The sequence below is a fragment of the Hyperolius riggenbachi genome, chromosome 7 (genome assembly GCF_040937935.1).
Source record: "Hyperolius riggenbachi isolate aHypRig1 chromosome 7, aHypRig1.pri, whole genome shotgun sequence".
Taxonomy (NCBI): Eukaryota; Metazoa; Chordata; class Amphibia; order Anura; family Hyperoliidae; genus Hyperolius; species Hyperolius riggenbachi.
The window spans coordinates 97,289,149-97,310,467 of record NC_090652.1 but is presented as its reverse complement, the minus strand read 5'-3'; the positions used below and the strand labels follow the sequence as shown (position 1 = coordinate 97,310,467).

The 21,319-nt window shown below is 43.3% G+C and overlaps 1 protein-coding gene across 8 annotated transcripts in view; it reads left to right on the top strand.

Moving 5' to 3' along the window:
* Positions 1 to 21,319, top strand: part of LOC137524482 (ankyrin repeat and fibronectin type-III domain-containing protein 1-like) — a 747,681-nt gene that overhangs the window by 572,552 nt on the left and 153,810 nt on the right. For 7 of the 8 annotated variants that reach the window (XM_068244405.1, XM_068244403.1, XM_068244402.1 and 4 more), the window contains one exon: positions 5,825 to 5,953. In XM_068244405.1, coding sequence (XP_068100506.1) covers positions 5,825 to 5,953 — 129 coding nt within the window. Of the gene's footprint in view, positions 1 to 5,410; positions 5,606 to 5,824; positions 5,954 to 21,319 lie in introns of those variants that run through there. The other variant, XM_068244409.1, reaches the window with a different exon arrangement.

Below are 21,319 nucleotides of genomic sequence, written 5' to 3'. Positions count from 1 at the left end.
TTTACGTCTATTTTCTTGTCTAATCCACAAAGTAATGTATTGTTGTCTGTTCCTACAGTTAGTTAAAGAAATGAAAGACAATTGATGGTTGTCAGATGTGGATATTTCCATGAGCGGCTGCTCCGAGATCAAATAAGTGAACATCTTAGATCACTAGTATACCAAAGTCACCGGCAGGGTTAGTCTTTCAGTAGTTAGTGACATGTCCTTTTTAATCAAAACCAATCAAGAATGCAAAGAGCACAGCAATGAGACATTCAGCCCAAGTTGCTGCAGCGAGAGCCATTCCTGGCCAGCTTGTACCTATCTGAATCCCATTAACCAATATTAAGATGTGTGAGCTACACTGTTGCAAGCAAGCTGGAAATGACTCCACTGCAATATGATGTGACCCTGACTAACCGCTTCTGCTGCTGTGCCCTCTGGATTCCTGATTCTTATTGACTAAATATAGACAATTTAGCTGGTAACTCCATCTTACCTTGACAGATAAGGAATGCTGCCAGAGTTTTCAGAGCTTTAAAGTGACAGCGACAAAAACTTATGATATAATGAAATTTGTATGTAGTACGGATAATACATAGAACATTAGCAGCGAAGAATAGAGTCTCATATTTTTATTTTCAGTTATAAACTGTAGCTTTTTTCATAACATTGAATCATTCTCTAATATGTGCAGTTTACAAACTACACTGTATTTTCACCACTTCACCTCCAATGGTTTTTCCCCTTAAAAAAACAGAACAATTTTCACCTGTCACCGCTCCTTCCATTTATTCGCCTATAACTTTATTACTACTTAAAAATGAAATAAATCTATATCTTGTTTTTTTTTTTTTTTCCACCAATTTGTGGGGTACTTTTTACTAAGAATTACTTTATTCTAAATGTGTTTTAACAGGAAAAAAATTGAAAAAATTCATTCTTTCAGTTTTCGTCCATTATAGTTTTAAAATAATACATGCTAACATAATTAAAACCCACACACATTTTATTTGCCAATTTGTCCCGGTTATTGCAATCTTTAAAATGTTTCCCTAGTACAATGTATGGCACCAGTATTTTATTTGGAAATAAAGGTGCATTTTTTCAGTTTTACGTCCATCCCTAATTACAAGCCATAATTTATAAACTAACAGTAATATACCCTCTTGACATGCATATTAAAAAGGTTCAGTCCCTAAGGTAACTATTTGTTGGTTTTTTTACAATATTTTGGGGGTAAGTATTGGGAAGAGTATATGAGTTAATGGGCTAATTTAAATGTTAAAAAAATGTAATTTAATAAAAAGGGTGTAGATGTAATTTTACTATTTGGCCAAAAGATGTCCTTGCGCATAATTTCCATATGCGTAGTATTATACAAAGCGGAAGTAATTCGTGCATGTGTGAGTATCGGTTTTGTGAAATTCTGCCGGTATCCGTTGGTTTTAAGCTGAAAATTCACTTCAATGGCATTAAGTCCTAGAGAGAGAGAGAGAGCTCATTTTTCTCTTGGATCTATCACAGTGGTACATGCTAGGCTGGCTTCAGCATGTAGCATTGTAGTGTGTTGTGTTGGTGGTATAATGGTTAGGATAGCAGCCTACCGAGCACTAGACCTGGGTTAAATTCCCGGCCAATGTATGTAAGCTGGCTTTTGAAATCCTACAATTCCCTAAGCAAGCTCATTTTTCTCTTGGATATATCACAATGGTACATGCTAGGTTGGCTTCAACATGTAGCATTGTAGTGTGTTGTGGTGGTGGTATAATGGTTAGGATAGCAACCTACAGAGCGGTAGGCCTGGGTTCAATTCCTGGGCCTGGCCAATGTATGTGAGTTGGTTTTTGACATCCTACAATTCCCTACGCATGCTCATTTTTCTCTTGGATATATCATAATGATACATGCTAGGCTGGCTTCAGCATGTAGTGTTGGTGGTGGTATAGTGGTGAAGAGAGCTACCTACCAAGCATACCAAGCACTGGACATGGGTTCAATTCCCGGCCAAGGTATGTAAGCTGGCTTTTGAAATCCTACAATTCCCTGGAAGACGAGACCCTCCGGGAGGAGGGAGGAAAGGAGGAGGAAGAAAAAGGACTAAGGGAACAGTTAATAGTGTCTATGGGCTACCATATAGCATAAACAAGGTTCCATTTGCGATTATTTTAATTTTTCCGCAGGAATCCGGAATTCCGCGGCATTGCGCAAAAATCTGGCGGAAGTTTCATAGCGACGGAATTCTGGCGGAACGTAATTTGCTCTTTCCGATCATCCTTAGTTGTCACCTATAATACAGTTAAGAATGTAAATCAAGGTGAGGAAAGATTTTACAATGGGCAAACAGTGACTAAATTATTTATAAAGTACTACTGTATTGTAAAAAAAAAAATTACATTATATTCAGTAAAGTTCCTTTTTAAAGAGAACCTGAACTGAAAATTAAAAGTCAAAATAAACAAACACTTCATACTTACCTCCTGTGCACATCAATCTCTTTCTCTTCTCCTGCCGACTGTTTGTCCCTGTGAAAATGGAATTCTCTGTCCTCCATTGTGAAAATGGCCATTAGCCCATAACAGCTTCCTGGTCAGCACACTGTTGAACTGTAATATCGCCCACTTGAGCCATAGGGAAAGATGGACCTTACCTTGCACATTCAGTTGTAACTGACAGCTGCTGATTATATAACTGATAGCAAATGGTATATTTCAGTTCTGACAAAATATTGTCAGAACAGGAAGGGGTCACTGTAAGAAAATGGTGGGCTTCTGAGAGGAACTGACAGTGAGGTTAGTGTGTTATATTCATTTGCAGCTATGTCATGTGTTTATTTTAAATAATTTCACTCAGTTCAGGTTCCCTTTAAGTCTTCAGGAACAAGATATACTTGGAATATGCTTCCATTACCTATTATTTGAAGGAAAAATATATCTATACACTACACTTAACCTAATAGCTTCCTTTCTTTAAAACAGCTATATGGCTTGGATTCTTGTAAGGTTTTATATAGAATGTAATATTATTTTGGGCTTTTTTCTTCAAAGAGAACCTGAACTGAAAATAAAAAAGTTAAAATAACCATTCACAGGTCATACTTACCTCATGTGTAGTCTACTACTTAATCTCTCTCTCCTCCATTTTTAAAATGGAGGACAGAGAAATCCATTGATCACAGTGGACAAACAGGACGTCAGGACGTTTGTCCACTGTGATCAATGGATTTCTCTGTCCTCCCATTTTAAAAATGGCCACTACCCCACAACAGCTTCCTGGTCAGCACACTGTTAAACTGTAATATCGCCCACTTGAGCCATAGGGAAACATGGACATTACCTTGCACATGCAGTTGTAACGGACAGCTGCTGATATATAACTGACAGCAACTGGTATATTTCAGTTCTGACAAAATATTGTCAGAACTGGAAGGAATCACTGTAAGAAGAAAAATTATGAGCCTCTGAGAGGAACGAACGGTGAGGTTAGTATGTAATATTCCTTTGCAGCTATGTCATGTGTTTATTTTAATTAATTTTCCTTGCTTCAGGTTCCCTTTAAAGAGACTCAGAGATGAAACATAAGAAGAATCAATACTTACCCTGGGCTTCCTCTAGCCCCATAAACACGTGCGAGTCCCTTACTATCCTCCTGCGGTCTGCTGTTCAGCTGCGATCAGCCCCGGTAACTTGCTCAGTCGTGTCAGTCCAGGTCTACCGCGCATGCGCAAAAGACCCAGACTGGACCTGACTGAGCAAGTTACCGGGGCTGATCACGACTGAACAGTAGCCCGCAGGAGGATGGCGAGGGACTGTTTATGGGGCTAGAGGAAGCCCAGGGTAAGTATCGATTCTTCTTCTGTTTTATCTCTGAGTCTCTTTAAGCTACTTGTTAACCCCCTGCTTATGTTTTCCTTGCCTGAAAAAGGGTTTTCCAAAACCTAATGGTGCCCATACATGATACAATAAAAACGTTCGATTTTCCCGTTTATTCGATCTAACTGATCGAATCGAATGAAAGTTGAAAATATTTGTTTTTTTTTTTTCGATCAAGAAATTCCCTGTTTTTTCAAGAAAAATCTGATCGGACATGGTGGAAAAATCTTTATATTCGATCTAATGGAATAATCGAACTAAATTATCTAATCGGAAAAAAATGAAAAATTGTACCATGTATGGCCAACTTAAAACATCCCTGTGCTGTCACAGGTTACCACAATTTAATTGCACAGAACTCCTTATGCAGTACAAAACTATCACAGCAACTGGAGACAGTTGTTTTAACTCTATTGTCTCGGACAGTGGCATAGCTACTGAACTACCGGGAAGCAGGTCCTGGAGCTGCTGGGGGGAACACGGCAACAGAGAGGCCAGTCTTCTTACTAGGGCTTCCCCATTCCCAACGTAGATCTTGCAGGGAGTACTGGCTCCCGTTTCACATGTATGGTGCACAATGGTCCTCTCCTACCATGTGCCTTGGTCTCACCCTTTTCCTATCAATACAGCCTTATCCTGCTGCTACCAGTAGTGCTGTAACATTACGTCAATGCAGACGGAAAATGAGGATAAGGCAGAGAGGAAAAGACAACCACTTCAGGACATGACAATTAAATATAAAAATTATCCCAATATCCCCCTTTACTAACTCAACATGGGTTTGGGGTACACATGGAGGGAGGGCCTCTGTTGGTGGTACATTGTTTTATTGGGGAGGAGGGAGCAATATCATATGGGGGGGGGGGGGGGTCTGAAGGATGGAACTACTGTGTTTTTAAATACTGTGGTTGTAAATGGCATTTTCTTTATAAGTGTGCATACCCTTGAATGATGGCAAGATGCTTTTATTGGAAGAAGCATGGTATTCTTACGCAAGACTGTCAATTCTGCATTGGCATTTTTCTCATTTGTTTATACAGACTTAACTAAGCCTGGTAGATTTTTGAACATCTTTAGGAGATGAAAAAATGGGTCCAGTTTTATATATATATATATATATATATATATATATATATATATATATATATATATATATATATATATATATATATATATTGCTTATGTTAGTTTATAGGATAACTACAAAGATACTTCTCACTGCTAAAAAGAGACCGCGTACCACTCTAATGTTCATCATGACATTAAGGTTTTATTGTAGCATTGTGATTGAATTTATCCATTTGTGTTTGTGATGCTTGCAGCTGTGTGTCTTTTATGGGAGAGATTCCCTGCTCTGTGCTGTACCGTGCAGCTAAACACAAGTATTATCTTCATGCCCAAAGGAAACTACAATCTTATGGAGATAACATAATGTGATTTCTCTAGGGTTACTTCAGGCAAAAACTGTTTTCAAACAAGTCTTTGCTAATTTAGAAAACATAAATCCTACCCCATGAGCATACTTAGGTTGTATTTAGAATAGCTTGTATAGTGGATGGTGCAGGCTTAAGAACCTTTCCGTGGGATGCAGGTTACATGAGCTATGCTTGCTGGCGTGTTGTTTGGGAATTTACATTGGAGTGGTATTTGTTACATATGCCTGCACAGACACTGCATATCTGCCATGATTCATCTCTCTGCTGCAGTACAGTCTGTGCACATGCACTATAAATAGCTTGTGATACAATGCGGTACAGTGCCATTCTACGGGATTTCTATTATTTAAATCTAACCAGCACAGCTTAGCATCTCCTCTGTGGTCCTCTAAGTTTTGTTTTTTGTTTGTTTTGTTTTTTAGCTGGCATTGTGAAAGATGAACAACAAGCACTGCTCAGACCTGAGAGGAGTAAAGTATTTTTGCTGATTTAGAGAATAAACTAACCACCATTTTTATTTTGTCCATCTTACAGGTCCCTTGGCGGTCTTTCGAAGTTCACTCACAGGTTATCGCTGAAGGAGCGGTCTGAGAAGAGGAATGATGCTGAGCTGGCACCTCTGGAGCAGCCTGCTTTCCGACAGAGATCACTGAGCATTGAATGGTGAGGATTGTGCAAACACATTACAAGAGAGATTTGTTCTTGAAGTGGCATCTGGAGGGGATGTTTAGCAGAAATCTCTAATTTAATCATTATGGAGTGAAATGTATGCATGCAGTTGAAAACTTGGAGCTTCCTTGTAAATGAAAATGCTAATTTTTCAGAATTGAAGGATAGATTTGTAGAATGTTATTGATCCTTATGGTCCTTAAACGATTTGACATCTGTGGTGGGGCTGAATTGGAAGTTTTATAGCCGGAGTCATCTATGAGCCTGATTCACTAAAATACCTTAATCCCAAAGGATTCCCAGAAGCCATATCATAAGTGATCTAGCAAACTGGGCCGGAGCTACCATAGGAAAAAATGGGCAACTGCCCCAGGGCCCCAGAGCATGTAAGGGCCCCCAAGGTGTCCCTCCCCCATCTTAACTGTTGCTCCCCAGGGACTCTGCAGAGTCTGTTAAGTTTTGAGGTGATTGGGAGAGGGTCAGCAGCCAGCTCAGGGGCCCAGGAGGGAAATTTGGCTGCAACAAAGGGCCTCTAATGATGCGTTTTGGTCGGGGGGTGTCTGTTGGGGAGGCCCCCAGGCTAATTTTGCCCTAGGGCCCAATTGTTACTTGAACCGGCCCTGCTAGCAAACTTGGACTGAAAGCACACCTGAACCGAGAGGACTATGGAGGCTGACATGTACTTCCTTTTAACCTCTTGACGACCAGCTAACGCCGATTGGCGTAAACTGGTTGTCTGCGGGTTTCCATGGAAACGGCCGCTCTTTCGAGCTGCTGTTCCATGTCAGTTCACGGAGGGTGTCTCCGTGAACTGCCTGCGAGCCTCCGTTCACGGCTCGCAGGCGAAATGTAAACACGCGGGGAAGAAATCCCTGGTGTTTACACTGCACGGCGCTGCAGCAGCACCGTAAAGGAGATCGGCGATCCCCGGCCTCTGAAAGGCCGGGGATCGCCGCCATCTGATAGGCTGAAGCCTATCAGAGGCGGTACAGGACGTATCGCCGTCCTGTACCGCCCACAGAGCCAGGGAGAGGGAGGGAAGGAGAGGGAGGGGGGAATAGCGCTGCGGAGGGGGGCTTTGAGGAGCCCCCCCGCAAGGCACAGCAGAGCAGCGGCGATCAGACCCCCCCAGCAGGACATCCTCCTAGTGGGGAAAAAGGGGGGGGGAAGTCTGATCGCCCTGCCTGCAATACGATCTGTGCTGGGGGCTGAAGAGCCCACCCAGCACAGATCAATGGGAAACCACTTGGTTGGCAAGTGGTTAAACAATGCACATTACCTGGCTGTCCTGCTGATTGTTTGCCTTTAAAGTTAAACTGAAGAAACCAAAAGTTTGATACTTACCTGTGAAGGGGGAAGGCTGTGGATCCTATAGAGCCTTCCTGGTTCTCGCACAGTCTCCTTGTTCCAGCGCTGTCATCCCCATTGCAAGTATTCGAACCAACTGGTCTAATACACCTTTATGAATCCTAGGAAGGCTTTAGAGGAACTCGTGTCCCCAAGTGCTTCCAAAGACAGGCGGCTCCATACTGTACATGTACGAGCAAACACTAGTGCATGCTCAGTACAGAGCTTCCTGTCACCGGAAGCACTAATGTCCCTGTGTGCTTCTGAAGACGGCGGGTCCATACTGTACATGTGCGAGCACACACTAGTGCATGCTCAGTACAGAGATTCCCGTTTCCGGAAGCACGATTGTCCCTGTGTGCTTCTGAAGACTGGAGCCTCTGTACTGTACATGTGCGAGCAAACACTAGTGCATGCTCAGTACAGAGCTTCCTGTCTCCGGAAGCACGAATGTCCCTGTGTGCTTCTGAAGACAGGGGGTTCGTACTGTACATGTGCGAGCACACACTAGTGCATGCACAGTACAGAGCTTCCTGTTTCCGGAAGCACTTATGTCCCCCTGTGCTTCCAAAGACAGGCAGCTCCATACTGTACATGTGCGAGCGCACACACTCATGCATGCACAGTACAGAGCTTCCTGTTTCCGGAAGCACTTATGTCCCTCTGTGCTTCTGAAGATTGGAGGCTCCGTACTGCGCATGCATGATCATACACTCACGCATGCGCAGTACAGAGCTTCCCATCTCCGGAAGCACTCGTGTCCCCATGTGCTTCTAAAGCCTTCCAAGAGCTCCTGAATGCAGCAAATTTGAGCAGGGGAAACACTGGAATGTGGACACCAAGAGAGGACGAAGAAGGCTCTATGAGATATACCGTATTTTTCGTACTATAAGATTCTCCTGACCATGAGACGTACCTAGGTTTAGAGGACAAAAACCAGGGGGGGAAAATATACTAAACTTGGTGCATCCACAGTGAAGAGGCATCTTGTGCATTATGCCCCTTTGTACCTCTTGTGTCTCCCTGTGTCCTCCTGTATCCGCCTCTGTCCACCTCGTGTCCTCCTCTATGCCCTCTTCTGTCCTCCATTTGTCCCCCTGCGACCTCCTCTGCATGGGCGCAGTACAGGGAGTCCCTGACATTGCGGCGGGTTTGAGGTTTGTATTGGCAGGCGTTCACAAGTCAGGAACTCCCTGCATTTGGACTATAAGACACAGTGACTTTTTTCCTCCACTTGTTGTGGAGAAAAAGTGAGTCTTAAAAAAAATACAGTACTTCCTTTACAAAGGTACGTATCTGACTTTTTTAAAATAAACATTTCACTTTATCTGACTTTTTAAAATAAACATTTCACTGTATATATCCCTATGAGGGTTAGTTAGTGACAAGACAATATACTCTACAGAGCGCCTTGTAAGAGGTTGGCACTGTATACAGACTAAATAATAATAAGTATTGATACTTTTAGCCATATACCCTGAACAAGCATGTAGATCCGGTACTCTGAAGTCTGGCTGAAGTAACTGCATGTTTGCTTCCGATGTGTGATGCAGACATTTCTACAGCCAAACAGATCAGCAGGACAGCCAGGCAACTGGTATTGTTTATAAGGAAATAAATATGACTGCCACCATGTGCTTCTCACTTTAGGTTCCCTTTAAAACCTTGCATGCTGTGATGATAAATCAGCCCTTGCCTGGTCACACTGGGACATAGTGAGAGGTTGCTGAAAAGTCAGTAGAATAGCAGTACTGTGATGGCTGACACGTGTGCTGGAATCCATATCGAAAACTTGTTTTGCTTTTTCCTTTCAAACCTGCCTGATATATATATATATATATATATATATTTTCTATTGCTGTGTGTGCTGCATGCCTTTGCTAATTCCCATACATCCAGGACCCTGACTGTGTTCTGATAATACTCAGATGAGGCTGACAAAATGCATTAGTATTTAGCAGATGACTTTTAATAAATTAACCCAAGTTTACTGGACCATTTATCATATCCCCACTGAGGATCCTCCTGGATCAATGATGATGCCTTTATAAATCGTTGTGCATTGCTTTATGCTTCTAACCATTTGTAGACTCAGGGCTCATTTCCACTATAGCGAATCCGCATGCGTTGTCCGCATGCGGATTCGCACAGCCAATACAAGTGGATGGGCTTGTTTCCACATGTGCGTTGTGTGGAGCGTTTTTGTGTGCGGGGAAAATCTGCACGGCAGAGCCGTCAGAATTCGCTCCCCGCACACCGCTAAGCGACTCGCATACAATGTATCTAATAGGGAAATCGCATGCGGTTTTGGCATGCGGTTTTCCCCGCGATTTCGCATAGGAGGTAATGTTAATTTACAAAGGCAGTGACATGGTTAAAATCGCCCACCTACTACCCTATGCGAAATCGCATGCGAAATCGCGGGAAAAACACATGCAAAATCGCACCCGCATGCGATTTCGTCTGCGGTGATTTCCCGGCGACACCGCACAAGTGGAAATGCAGCCTCAGTGTTTACCAAATATACTTTGTTATGTACCAAGGGGCGTAGCAATAGGGGTTGCAGAGGTTGCGACTGGATCGGGGCCAGAGGGGCCTCGAAGTGCCCTCCCTCAACTGCAGTATTAGCTCTCTATTGGTCCTGTGCTCATAATAATCACTTCTATAGATACTTTGAATAGTGGTAATCATTAACAAACTGTTACCCATCCCCTTCTTGCACCTGACACTGTAGTTGTCACTGGCAGGTTTTTGTGCACCGTATCAATTGTTATGTATAGAGTGCTTGTGGGGCCCCATTGTAAAACTTGCATCGGGGGCAGCTCCTTAGCTACGCCACTGTAGCTACGCCGCGCGATCGCGTTTGTGTAAAAATCGAGTCGCGGTAGTGGAAATAATCTACCGCGATTCCTATGTTATTTAGCAAACCCTAGCAATTTTAAAATCGCTAGTGATTTGCGCTTTTGCGATTCAGCTCCAGTGAAAATAATGTACTAAAAAAAGTGCTTCATTTTACAATAATTATGTATAAATGATTTAGTCAGTGTTTGCCCATTGTAAAATATTTTAAATCCCTGATTCATATTCTGACATTTATCACATGGTGACATTTTTACTGCTGGCAGGTGATGTAGCTGCTGCTTGCTGTTTTGGAATGTTGAAAACAGCTGTAAACAGCTATTCCCACAATGCAACAGGTTTCACAGACAGGAAACTGCCAAGAGTACGTACTCAGAATTTCTTTGTGGGAGGGGTTTCACCACAATATCAGCCATACAGCGCCCCCTGATGGTCTGTTTTTGAAAAGGAATAGATTTCTCATGTAAAACAGTATCAGCTACTGATTGGGATAAAGATCAATTCTTGGTCGAAGTTTCTCTTTAACGCATTTTAACTGAAATCTTTTTCACAATGCACTGCTATGGAGAAGAAGAAAATAACGCGTACCAACTGATTAAGTGTAAATGGGGCCTAAGAGGCCTCCAACCCCCCTCACCAACACTTTAACCTCTAGTTATCTGGCTTGCAGTCACTGCCATGTATCCCCTTTTCTTGTTTCTCTCTGCTTCAAACAAAATAAGGGAATGATAGCGGAGTGAGTTGTGCGCCCTGAGGCTGGAGCCTCTCTTGCCTCGGCTCGGCCCTGGGCGTGCCTGCAATATTTATCTACGACAATTCTGCGCAGATGCAGTTGCGGCTTTCTGATTGGGCTCAGGCGGATATAGCTGAGCCCAATTGGGTCCACTCTACTGCGCAGGCAGAAAGCCACTACTGTGCCTGCATATGATCGCGTTATTTACATTTTTACTTCACTGGTGTTCAGGGGGCTGCCAGAGCTGGATCCCGCAGGGCGAAGAGGATGGGAAAGCCTCATTAGTATCCCAGAGGCCTCTGCCTCCCAGGGTAAGAACCCCTCAGGGGCTGTTCGTTGTTTTTTTTTTTGGGGGGGGGGGGTTACACTTTTTTTTTAAAATGAGTCACAGCTGGTACCATAAAATTGCTGACAGTTATAGTGTATGACTTAATCATGAATGATGCTACGAGGGGTAGCAGTGCTGGGTCCCCAGTTCGAATTACAGCCAGAGCACTATCTGAAAGGAGTTTGTATGGTCTCCTTGTGTCTGCGTGGGTTTCCTCTGGGTACTCCAATTTACTTCCACATCCCCAAAAAATACAAATACGTTAATTGGTTTCCCCAGAAATTGGCCCTAGATTATGGTGTACATGTAACTATGGTAGGGATGAGATTGTGAGGGCTATATAAATAACAATTATAATAATGTTACCAATGCTGGTTTGGTACAGAGCTATTCCCTGAAACACGTTGCAGAGGTTATTCATTTATGTATCAGTCACATGAAAAGTCATCCTTGTGAATACCTTTTTATGGAGAGAATGCTGACAACTTATTTCACTATTGATTAAAGTTGGACCCTATGGATATGGTTATAGCACGTGATGGACCTTTTCTGCTAAAAGATTTGTTATTCTGTCCAGACAGTCATGTTATTCAGGTGGGTTTAGATAGCCACACAGCATAGTCGGCTTACTGAGTATACATTTTGCTGCTGGCATGTATATGAACATCTACATGCTGACTGGACTGTGGAATGCAACATTACAATCATGAATCACCACCGTAGCCTATTTTGTTGTGTAGGATTGGCAGCATTGTGCTACTCCACCCTCATCCAGGAAGACTCCTGTCCTGCAGTGTAGTACAGCAAACTCATATAAAGACACAATCTGGCACTCATACTACTTCTGAAAAAAGTGTATTGAATAGGGCTTGTTTACTTTGTAGATGATTCTTGGTACTTTCCAGGTCTGTCTAAGCTCTAGAAAAATTATATACATTGTTCTTAGCGAGGCCAGTCTGGTTTTCATTGCTTAACATTCTGCTTCAGGAGTTTTAAAGGTGCTTTCTAGTGATTTGGCATCCTGAGTCATTGGAAAATGCCTGCCAGTGCCAGTGAAAATGCTACGTGTCAGTGAGTACCTGTCAGTGACAGTGAGCACCTGCTAAACGTGCTTGTCAACTTCAGGCAACACCTGCTAATAACACTATTTAGTGCTAGTTTATTTTTCAGCTCTTCCAGTGTAGATGTGGCCTTAAAGGATACCCGAGGTGAGAGGGATATGGAGGCCACCATATTTATTTTCCTGTAAACTATGCCAGTTGCCTGGCAGCCCTGTTGATCTTCTAGCTTAAAGAGCATCTCCATGCAAAAACAATCCGTCAGCGCTGCTGTATTGAAAAGTTATATTTTCCTCTGGAGTCTTGTACCACAAAGCCGCCCTGAAGTCCCTCCATCACTACACCAACGCCGCTTGGCCCTGCCTCACCTCTCTCCTCCCAAAAAAAAAAAACTGCATTAAATTGCTGGACATTTTTCTCGGGGGAGAGAGGGGAGGCGGGGCCAAGCGTTGGAACTGTAGTGATGCAGGGACTTCAGGGCGGCTTCGTGGGACAAGACTCAGGAGGAAAATATAACTTTTCAATACAGCAGCGCTGACAGATTTTTCCTTTTTTGCATGGAGGTCCTCTTTAAGGGGTGTCTGAGTCAAACCCTGGAACAAGCATATAGCTAATCCATTAATCTGCTGAGTGCTTGTTCAGGGTCTATGGCTAAAAGTATTAGAGACACAGGATCAGGAGAACTGCCGGGCAACTGGTATTGCTTAACAGGAAATAAATATGGCAGCCTCCATATCCCTCTCACCTCGTGTTCCCTTTAAGAGACAGGTAAACTTACAAACGTGTGTTCACTCATTTGTTTGTCCCAAAAGTCAATGACGTGTCCTACCTGGGATCTACCATTCACTCACACCACAGAAGCATCCTACAGTCCATCTCTACATCCTGGATGCTGCATCAGTGATGTAAATAAGCCTGCCTTACTCCTGATTGACACTAGTTGAGAGTGGGACTTGCGTCGGAACATCATTATTCTCCACTACACATTAGGCCCATTACATTAACGGGCGCTAGAACCTACTCTCGTGTCCCCCTCAGCTCCTCACCTCTGTCCTCCTCAGTTCTTGATGTCCTCTTACCTCTGTTCCCCTTCTTTAGGCCTCAGCTCATTCACACCACGGGCATGATCCAATTCACTTTTTTCCTAACATGATATTTTCACATCTTATAAATAAAATGCCTTATAAGCCACCAGCAAGCAAGAATGATTTTGACAGTACTTTCCCCACTACTTTTTGGTACTTGTTCAAATGTATTGTGCTGAAAAGTTACTTTAAACAGAAAATGAAAAATTATCACTTAGGGGAAAAAAGTGAATTGGATCAGGCCCAATCTGCGTAGCTCATGATGTACCGCACATAGCAGGCGATGCACATGGTAACATGAAAGTGCATAGACTTTCATGTTTCCTTCCACGTTACAGTGAGCGTTCCTGTGCTTTGAGTTGTAATGCGGCGGGGAACATGTTAGCATATGACGCATGCTGCTTCTTATCTAGTTAAATCCTGTGAAGGCTGCCGGTATCTGTTAAATTATACTGCAAAGTGCATACCGTGTGTCGGCATGCACAAAGTCACGTTTGTGCATTCATTGAACAGAGTGAATGTAGAACCTACTCCTATGTATTAAAGTTGGGCCGAACCTCCGATTTTAGGTTCGCGAACCGGGTTCGCGAACTTTCGCGGAAGGTTCGGTTCGCGTTAAAGTTCGCGAACCGCAATAGACTTCAATGGGGATGCGAACTTTGAAAAAAAAAAAAAATTATGCTGGCCACAAAAGTGATGGAAAAGATGTTTCAAGGGGTCTAACACCTGGAGGGGGGCATGGCGGAGTGGGATACACGCCAAAAGTCACCGGGAAAAATCTGGATTTGACGCAAAGCAGCGTTTTAAGGGCAGAAATCACATTGAATGCTAAATGACAGGCCTAAAGTGCTTTAAAACATCTTGCATGTGTATACATCAATCAGGGAGTGTAATTAAGGTACTGCTTCACACTGACACACCAAACTCCACTGAACAGAACAGGTATGCAGTGGCGGGTTCACTGAACAGAACAGGTATGCAGTGGAGGGTCCACTGAACAGGTATACAGTGGCGGGTCCACTGAACAGAACAGGTATGCAGTGGCGGGTTCACTGAACAGAACAGGTATGCAGTGGCGGGTCCACTGAACAGAACAGGTATGCAGTGGTGGGTTCACAGAACAGGTATGCAGTGGCAGGATCAATGAACAGGTATGCAGTGGCAGGATCACTGAACAGGTATGCAGTGGCAGGATCAATGAACAGGTATGCAGTGGCAGGATCAATGAACAGGTATGCAGTGGCAGGATCAATGAACAGGTATGCAGTGGCAGGATCAATGAACAGGTATGCAGCCAGGGACAAGCTAAGGCTAACTAATCTTTCCCTATGAGAGACTGCAGTAGCTCGCCCTACTCTAACTAATGCAGGCACACGAGTGGCCACGGCCGCCGCTGCCTGCCTATATAAGGGGGGGTGGGGCTCCAGGGGCTAGTGTAGCCTAATTGGCTACACTGGGCCTGCTGACTGTGATGTAGAGGGTCAAAGTTGACCCTCAGTGCATTATGGGGCGAACCGCAATGGGGCGAACTTTTCCGCAATAAAGTTCGCGTGCGGTACCCGCACGCGAACCACCTAGGTTCGCGCGAACCAGGTTCGCCGGCGAACCGTTCGGCCCAACTCTACTATGTATCCCTCCCCCCCCCACAAACACACACTCACTTTGTGTCCCCCCTCAGCTCGCTGTGTCCTCTATTCCCCTCTGGTCTCAAAATCACAAACACAATCACAACTAAAAAAAATTTCCTTGATTTCTCAGTGTGGATCAGCCCTGACACGGACGCAGCTACCCTACTATTTTATTATGTAGGATAGGAGGATTACTGTGGCTTCAGAAGCAGGTGGTTCCAGGTACTGACATTTCTGCTGCACTAATAGAGGCAAATAATTCATTGAGCTCAAGTTTGTAACTTTACCTATCTCTAAGGAAATGAGATTTAGTGTGACTTTAAACAAACACGCAGTTAAAGCTTTATTACTAATTTTGCAATCCAAAGTGTTTTCCAACAGGTCTCTTTAGTTTTGGCTCCGACATTGCAGCATAAAATTGCATAATTGCACGACTTGGCATGTGCACTGCTGTAAAGACAATACAAGCATTGTAATAAGGGCTTACCCTGGTGCTTTATTCTCACGGCTTATATGTTTGTCATATCTGCCAAATTCCTCACAACCAGGTAAAACACCCCATGGCAGCAGATTCCAGCACTCCTGTAAAATCCACAAAAGCTGACGAGTTCTGTTCTGACCCAGACAGACGTTTACTGTGGTCACAGAATATATGTTATGCACAGTTCTTTTACTAAAGGAGATGTCGGTTAGCAGAATAAGAACTGTAGTGCGCAGGTCTGATTTTCCTTTAGGTTCCAGATTTGGAGAAAATGTTATCTTTTTTATTTAAACACCTTACATTGTTTATCTGAATGTGAGTACAATGTATTGCCCGTAGACATAAGATGACGGTTGCTCAGTCCAGGTGTTGCAGCAGCCGATTGCCAATCCAGCTCAGTTAGGAATGGGGGATCAACTGGGCAAGCCAAAAGGACTTGGGTGCCCCAGTATAGGTTAGCCAGCCATGGGTGCCACAGTATAAGTTAGCCAGCCATAGGTGCCCCATTGTAGGTTAGCCAGCCATAGGTGCCCCAGAATAGGTTAGCCAGCCATAGGTGCCCCAGTATAGGTTAGCCAGCCATAGGTGCCCCAGTATAGGTTAGCCATCCATAGGTGCCCCAGTATAGGTTAGCCATCCATAGGTGCCTCAGTATAAGTTAGCCAGGCATAGGTGTCCCAGTATAGGTTAGCCAGCCATAGGCACCCCAGTATGGGTTAGCCAGGTATAAGTGCCCCAGTATAGGTTAGCCAGGTATAAGTGCCCCAGTATACAAACTATTTGAGGGGTTACTAAGAGATACTATACATGACTTCATAGTAGAAAATAATCTTATTTCTCAGCATCAACATGGGTTTACTAAAGACAGGTCCTGTTTGACTAACATGCTCAGCTTTTATGAGGTAGTGAATGCTAATATGGATATTGGGAATGCTGTAGATGTGATATACTTGGACTTTGCAAAGGCCTTCGACACTGTTCCCCACAAAAGTCTGGTGCAAAAGTTGAGGATGCAAGGACTGGGGAAGAGTCTGTGTTCATGGATAGGGAACTGGCTAATGGACAGAAAACAAAGAGTTGTGGTCAATGGATCATACTCAAAATGGGAGACTGTTAGCAGTGGGGTCCCACAGGGGTCTGTTCTGGGTCCAGTGCTCTTCAATTTATTTATTAATGACCTAGTAGATGCAGTAGTGAGCAATGTTGCTATTTTTGCAGATGATACAAAATTGTGCAGAATCATTAACTCTCAGGAAGATAGTGTCATATTGCAACAGGATCTGGATAGGATGGCTATATGGGCACATACATGGCAGATGAAATTCAATGTTGACAAATGTAAGGTCATGCATTTTGGACGTACTAATGGTCTAGCACCATACAAAATAAATGGGATACAGTTGGGGACATCAAACTTGGAGAAGGACTTAGGAGTACTCATTGACAACAAGTTAAATAATCGTACTCAATGCCAAGCAGCTGCAGCTAAAGCTAACAAAATTTTGGGATGCATTAAAAGGGAAATAAAAACTCGAGATGCTAGCATAATATTGCCCCTGTTTAACTCTCTAGTAAGGCCACATCTGGAATATGGAATTCAGTTCTGGGCACCACATTACAACAAAGATATTGCAGTTTTAGAGCAGGTGCAGAGACGAGCAACAAAATTGATGCGTGGGATGGAAGGTCTCACTTATCGAGAAAGGTTAGATAAACTGGGTTTATTTAGTCTAGAGAAAAGACGCCTTAGAGGGGATCTAATTAACATGTATAAATACATCAGAGGGCAATATAAAAGCTTGGCGGATGAGCTTTTTGTCCCTAGGCCTTCTCAAAGGACTAGAGGACATGATCTGCGCATGGAGGAAAAACGTTTTAGCCATTTATTTAGGAAAGGGTTCTTTACAGTAAGAGTGATTAAGATGTGGAATGCATTGCCACAGGAAGTCGTTATGGCAAACTCTATACCTGCATTTAAAGGGGGCTTAGATGCTTTCCTTGCGTTGAAAGACATCCATGGCTACAATTACTAGGTAATGCCTAATGATGTTGATCCAGGGATTTTATCTGATTGCCATCTGGAGTCGGGAAGGAATTTTTCCCTTTAGGGGCTAATTGGACCATGCCTTGTAAGGGTTTTTTCGCCTTCCTCTGGATCAACAGGGATATGTGAGGGAGCAGGCTGGTGTTGTACTTTATACTGGTTGAACTCGATGGACGTATGTCTTTTTTCAACCAAAATAACTATGTAACTATGTAACTATATATAGGTTAGCCAGGTATAGGTGTCTCAGTGAAGGCTAGTCAGGCAGTGTTCTCCCCGGGCTTTTTTTAGCCGGGTGCTCCACCCAGCTAATTTTGGTGATTACCCGGCTGTCAGCAGCTCAACTTCTCATCCTCCTCCTATTTTGCAAGCAGAGCTGCGCCGGCCCTGCATTCCCTGTCACACCTCATCCGGCAACTTTTTAATGCCACCGTGCTGGGGAAAAAATCAGGGAAAATGGTGGCCTACAAAATGCAAGGGCTCCCTGTGGTTTCTGTTCTTTGATTTCCTCAGCAAATCTCTTCTCGCTTGTCAAAGCTGTGACAACATTGAAGGTCCTGTAGAGGCATTCTCCAAAATAGCCACTAACGTTTCTCCTTCTGGTTTTCAAACCTGTAGCACAGAAGCCTCTTGACAGGGCTGTTGCCCACTTACCATTACTGCGACCACAACCTACAGGACAAACATTAGACAGCAGCACTTAACAGAGACTACTGCTGTGCTAAATGGGAGGAACTTGGAAATTAAAAAAGAGGAGGATCTGGCACCAGATGGTCTCCCTGGATATGTTATGTTTTCTCTCTATTGGTTGTTTTTTACTTTTATCTTAAGATTGGCTTAAGCAAAGAAAAAAATGGCTGGAGTTGGGCTTTAAGTCTGTACATTTTATTGTTGTCAGCTCTGGACAGAGATTCAAGTTATTCCACAAAACATTTTATTGCAAACAGCCTTTAAGAGCAGATTTATTTATGCTTTGGGCACATAGCCAAATGATAGTGTTCTTTACATTAAAAGTGCCAATGTCTACCGCATTTCCCATGCTGGCTTCTCCAGCTTGCCTTCTCCAATCTCTTCTTTAATGACCCTGGAGTCGCTTTGCTGTTGTAAAGAAATGCTATCTGGGGGTTGTAGAACAAGGCGCTCAGGATTTTGGATCTGGACCATGTTTCTGTGGACTGCGGTGTGTGTGTGAAAGTACTTCGTGTGGGCTCGCAAGCCAAAAGGCGAACGCAGAAACTTGGCTTGCTGCTCATAGAGGGTGGGCTGGAGCTGCGACTGGAAGACGGATAAACAGTAGGGCTTTTCCCACCCATTCTGGGAAACCTATGTGGGCCTGTGGTGAGGGAAATTATGTAAGTCTGTCAAGCTAGTGGTTACTCTTCCTGGTGCCTTGTTAATAACTTATTGAGATTCTGTCTCAAAAAATAGAAATCATGCATACCAAAGTAGCTGGAGTTTCTCTTAGATGCTGGGTTTCGTGTTGAATTGATGTTGTAGGGATCCTGTGATTTCATGGTGTGTTAAATTTGTTTGAGAACAAAATATTTATTATACCTACTGGCTACACTCAATGCAACCTGTTATCTTGTAATTATAACCTTGCCTCTGTAGCCTGTCAGTTTATGTGTCGGTAAATCACTTATATATGCAGTACTCACTAGTAATAAGTACAGACACAGACCCCAAAAAATATTTTTTCCTCACTTGTGCTACAAAAAATGAAGGCTGCAGAGCAGGGGGGTTGCTAGGATCCTGAGAGATCCAGAGCACTTCTGAGCACCAGGCTGGAGTATACCTGCAGCAACAAAATGTGTGGGCATGGCCATAGCATGTAAATATACATGGACAAGCTCTGTCCAAGCAGTGTAATACACAGACAGTGGGCCTGCCCAAAAAAATGTTGGATGAAGCCCCCTCTCTTTTAATACAAAAAAATAATGGCCTAGTTACCATAAAAAAACCCTTAATATTAGATAAAATAGACATTATGTCTATTATACTGGAAAAAAAAACACATAGATTAGCAGTGTGTGCACCAGACATTTATTTAGCAGCATGTCCCGTAAAAAAAAACATAATTAGGTAGTGTTGGCTCCAATCAATATAATAAGGGACTGGTCACAATGCTCTGCAATACAGGTGGCTGTGCATTTTACCAAAACAAAAACAAAAAAAAACCCGTTCAACTATATTGAATGGGGACAGTATTACTGTACGCTCTAAATGTATGCAGCAGGGTGTTGGTAGAATGCAATTCTGCTCAATGCATAACTGTGCATTGTCAGATGTCCCTGCATATAGTACCCTAATACGTGTTGCAAAAAGCCACCCAGAATCCCCCCCCCCCCCCCAAAAAAAAAGCACACCTGTCCCCAAAACATAACTCAGCTGGCTTCTATGTTGGCCTGGCTGGTGGCTTGCTTCTATGCTTGGATGGCTGCTGTGCTTTTTGGCTGGCCTAGCTTGCTGCTGGGCTGGGTGGCCTGATGCTGGGCTAACTGGTGGTCCCACCATCCCCCAGTGTATTTTTGTGGTCCACCCACAAAATTCTCTGGTATCATCATCCGCAGTGCTGTACATAGTATATACATAGTCTTGTCACTAAATGACCCTCAGAAGAACTCACAATCGAATCCCTACCATAGTCATATGTCCATCGTAGTCTACGGCTAAACTGGAGTGCCTGGAGAAAACCAACACATATTATCTCCAATATTGGGCCCAATCCAAATCACTTTTTCTCCCAAGTCTTTTCCTTAGGGCTGTTCACATTGGGACATTTCTTCAGCACGCTGGTCGCTGGCGCTGCTACCTCTGGATACATTCACACTGCAGCGGTTGCGATTTCGATTAATTGCAAACACGCTGCATGCAGCGTTTTAGGGGAGATTGTTCTGTGATCCTCGTTCTATTGAACAGGAATCACAAGCGCAAATTGTGCTGAATCGCGAGATTTTGCCCGCAAATCGCGACCGCGGAGGCGAACCTGCCCGAGTGTGAAATGGCCCTAAGTGATACTTTGGCTCTGTAAAGCTGCCTCTAATGCTGCCTCCTATAATCGGCACAAATAAAAATTCAATCATGTTTGGTTAGTTCTACATTTGTGCTGCATAAATGAAAATTTCTGCTGTGTTCGTTTTGAAGATAATAGCACTTATTTTTTTCCCAGACAATAACATTACTTAGCCTCTCAACAATAGTGCATGGACAAGTTCTTATAAAGGTCAAAAGTTCACTTTTGAGCTTAATAAATACTTTGATATCTCAAAGACTATAACCGATAGAATTATGATAACCACAGCACTACCCAACCATACTAGTTTCATGTCTGGACGCCATTGTACAGGTGCTGGGTGATGTTATTGTCTGGGAAAATACATTATTTTCAAAACAGAAGCAGCACAAAGTTTAATTTTTGCAGCACAAATGGGCCCGAAATTTTTGCAGCGAAAATGGGCACGAAAGTAGCGCAAGAAAATATTCAAAATAATTTTGACAGTAGTTTTTCATCTACTTTTTGATACTTTTTCAATTGTTGATTGCTGAAGAGTTATTTTAAACTGAAGATGACAAATTATCTCCAAAGAGAAAACTTAGGAGAAAAAGTAAATTGTATAAGGCCCATTTTGTCCTCTGGCATTCCAGGTACCCAAACAATGCTGCCTAAGGGCTGGAACCCACAGGAGCGCTTTTGGCAGCGTTTTGGCAGCGCTGCGATACGCTAGCACTTTGCCAAAACGCTGGGCTATTGTTAATGGATGGGGCAACTTCCACAGGAGCGTTTGCGTTTCCCAGGA